At 36.4% G+C, this 3,828-nt stretch overlaps 1 protein-coding gene and 1 long non-coding RNA gene across 3 annotated transcripts in view; one reads left to right on the top strand and one right to left on the bottom strand.

Annotated features, from left to right (window-relative positions):
- LOC105518293 overlaps positions 1 to 3,828 on the bottom strand; it is a 73,274-nt gene that overhangs the window by 5,836 nt on the left and 63,610 nt on the right. The gene's annotated exons all lie outside the window — the stretch shown is intronic.
- The window catches only part of CC2D2B (coiled-coil and C2 domain containing 2B), a 34,151-nt gene that overhangs the window by 27,110 nt on the left and 3,213 nt on the right, over positions 1 to 3,828 (top strand). The window contains exon 11 of one of the 2 annotated variants that reach the window (XM_011951229.1): positions 151 to 328. The exons of the other annotated variant lie outside the window; for it this stretch is intronic. Coding sequence (XP_011806619.1) covers positions 151 to 328 — 178 coding nt within the window. The remainder of the gene's footprint in view (positions 1 to 150; positions 329 to 3,828) is intronic. 2 annotated transcript variants of the gene reach the window in all.

Genomic DNA, 3,828 nt, shown 5'->3' with positions numbered 1-3,828 from the left:
TTGCAGTGAGCCAAGATCTCACCATTGCACTCTAGCCTGGGGGACAAGAGTGAGACTTTATCTCAAAGAAAAAAAAGTCACAAAACTCTTATTACATTTACTAAATGAGTTATAACTTGTCATAAAATTACCTTTGGATTCTTACCTTAGGATCGAAAGGACTCTGAAGAGTAAAGTGATGGAATGGCGACCTAAACACCCAACACATTGGAATCGACAATGTACTTTTATTTTGCGACAAATCCTTCCTAAGCTGGAATTTGGCATAGTAAGCTTTGTTTCATCTGAAGGAGATAATGAATTTGAAAGAATACTACAATTTTATTGGGTTTGTATATGACTTAATGCATTAGTGACATTTGTTTTATCTATGTTGTTAATTGCTAAATAATAGCAGTCTTAAATATTTCTGAAATGCCTTTTATCTTGATCCTTATAGATGCTGTAGCATTAAAATACACTTACTGAAGAATCAATATTGTTAAAATGTCCATACTACCCAAAGCAATCTACAGATTCAATGCAATCCTTATTAAAATACTAATGACATTCTTCACAGAAATAGAAAAAACAATCCTAAAATTTATGTGGAACCACAAAAGACCCAGAATAGTCAAAGCTATCCTAAGCAAAAAAAACACAAAACTGCAGGAATCACATTACCTGACTTCAAATTATACTATAGAGCTATAGTAACCAAAATAGCATGGTACTGGCATTAAAACATAGACCAATGGAACAGAATAGAGAACCCAGAAACAAATCCACACACCTAAGTGAACTCATTTTCAGCAAAGGCACCAAGAACATACATTGGGGAAGACAGTCTCTTCAATAAATGATGCTGGGAAAACTGCATATTCATTTATGCAGAAGAATGAAACTAGGCCCTCATATCTCACCTTATGCAAAATCACATCAAGCTGGACTAAAGAGTTAATTTAAGGCCTCAAACTATGAACTTGCTACAAGAAAACATTGGGGAAAGCCTCCAGGACATTGGTCTGAGCAAAAATTTCTTGAGTAATACCCTGTGAGCATAGGCAACCAAAGAAAAAATGGACAAATGGGATCACATCTAGTTAAAAAGCTTCTACACAACAAAGGAAGCAATCAACAAAGTGAAAAGATTGAGAGAAAATATTCAGAAACTACCAATCTGACAAGGGATTAATAACCAGAATATATGAAGGGCCCAAACAACTATAAGAAAAAAAAAATCTGATTTTTAAAATAAATGGGCAAAAGACTTGAATAGACATTTCTCAAAAGAAGACATACAAATGACAAACAGGCATATGAAAAGGTGCTCAACATCATTGATCATCAGAGAAATGCAAATCAAAACTAAATGAGGTATCATCTCACCCCAATTAAAATGACTTTTATTCAAAAGACAGACAATAACAAATTCTGGAGGGGATGTGGAGAAAAGGAAACCTTCATACACTGTTAGTGGGAATGTAAAATTAGTACAACCACTATCGAGAATAGTTTAAAGATTCCTCAAAAAACTAAAAATAGAGCTACCACAGGATCTAGCAATCCCACTGCTGGGTATATACCCAAAAGAAAGGACATGAGTATATTGAAGACATGCCTGCACTCCCATGTTTATTGCAGCACTGTTCACAAGAGCCAAGATTTGCAAGCAACCTAAGTCTCCATCGATAGATGAATGGATAAGGAAAATGTGGTGAATATACACAATAGAGTACTGTTCAGCCATAGAAAGAATGAGATCCTGTCATTTGCATCAACATGGATGGAACCGGAGGTCATTATGTTAAGTGAAATTAGGCACAGAAAGACAAACATCACATGTTCTCACATATTTGTGGGATCTAAAAATCGAAACAATTGAACTCATGGAGATAGAGAGTAGAAGCTTACCAGAGGCTGGGAAGGGGAGTGGGGGGTTTGGAGGGAGGTGGGGAATGGGTAATGGATACAAATAGAAAGAATGAATAAGACCTAGTATTTGATAGCACAACAGGGTAACTATAGTCAATCATAATTTAATTGCACATTTAAAAATAACTAAAAGAGTATAACTGAATTGTTTATAACACAAAGGATAAATGCTTGGGGGGATGGATAGCCCGTTTTCCATGATGTGACTATTATGCATTGCATCATTGCATGCCCATGTCAAAATATCTTCTCATGTACCATATATATTATATATATACATATATATAGTGTGTATATATATATATATATATACTATGCACCCACAAAAATTAAAAATTTTTAAAAATGCATTTACTTATAAACCAAAAGACTTCAAATGTATTGAAGAATTATTACTAGGACCGTATTGCATGGCATTAACTTGGAAACAGTTATATGTTTTATGATGTATAAATTACAGGTTTTGCAAAGAGATGTCCAAAAGGAAACCACTTGCAACCAAAAAACTAAAAAAAAAAAAAAACTCTAGTAATAGATCAATTCCCTGTTATTGGTTCTGGGCAAGAGGACTCCAGGCAAGCTTCAGTATCTTCTACATGTGAATTACAGTGGTCCCTTGGTATCATTAGGAGATTTATCTCAGGACCCCCACAAATACCACAATCCAGAGATGCTCAAATCCCTTATATAAAATGCCATAGTCTTTGCATATAATCTATGTACATCCTCCTGTATACTTCAAGTCACCTCTAGATTACTGATAATACCTGATACAATAGTTAGGTATTATAAGTAATAATTATAAATAGTTACACTATATCGTTTGCTATTTGTTTTTTATTGTTGTTTTGTTTGTTTTGCGATGAGGTCTCAGTCTGTCACCCAGGCTGGAGTACAGTGGTGTCATCATAGTTCACTGTAGCCTCAAACTCCTGTGCTCAAGCAGTCTTCCTGCTTCAGCCTTCTGAGTAGCTGGGGCTACGGTACTTGCCACTATGCCTGGCTAATTTTTAAAATATTTGTGTAAAGGTGGGGTTCCACTATATTGCCCAGACTGGTCTTGAACCACTGGGCTCAAATGATCCTCCAGCCTTAGCCTCCTAAAGAGCTGGGATTACAGGATGAGCCACTGTGCCCAGCCTGCTATTTTTTATTTTTTATTTTTTCTGGTTATTTTCAATTTGTGGTTGGTTGAAACCTCAAATGCAAAACCCATGGATATGAAGGGCCTATTGTACTTCTAAATTTATACATTCAGTCAGGCCACTGACATCTTTTTGGATGGTAAAAGACATCTCAAACTCAGCAAGTCCATAAACAAACATGGTGGGCATCTAGTATATTGTTAGGGTCCTCCTTTCCTTCTACTCTACCCCAAGCTCTGGGTATCCTTTCACCTCTTCTTCCCTATGAACTGGCCCAGTGGGTTTTTGAAAACCTCAGCCTCCCAAGAGATAGACTCCATCCCCTTACCATGCAATAGACTAGAGGGTGTCTGCTAGGGAACTCTCTGAGATGAAGTAAGGAATCTATTGGGAGTTGAGTACTTAGTTGGGAAGGGAGGGATCTACAGGCACTATTCACTCATGAACGGGGGGAAGTTGTTTTTGCTTTGCTTTGCTTTATTTAAAAGCTTATAAACAATGGAAATTTGTTTCTCATGGTTCTGGAAGCTGGGAATTCCAAGATCAAAGTGCTAGCAGACCTCAGAAATAATATCACACATCTACAGCCATCTGATCTTTGACAAACCTGACAAAAACACGAAATGGGGAAAGGATTCCCTATTTAATAAATGGTGCTGGGAAAATTGGCTACCATAAGTAGAAAGCTGAAACTGGATCCTTTCCTTACACCTTACACAAAAATTAATTGAAGATGGATTAAAGACTAAAATGTTAGAGCTGAAACCAT

Source organism: Colobus angolensis, unplaced genomic scaffold (assembly GCF_000951035.1).
Source record: "Colobus angolensis palliatus isolate OR3802 unplaced genomic scaffold, Cang.pa_1.0 Scaffold316, whole genome shotgun sequence".
NCBI classification, from domain to species: Eukaryota; Metazoa; Chordata; class Mammalia; order Primates; family Cercopithecidae; genus Colobus; species Colobus angolensis.
This window is presented reverse-complemented; position numbering and strand designations above follow the sequence as displayed.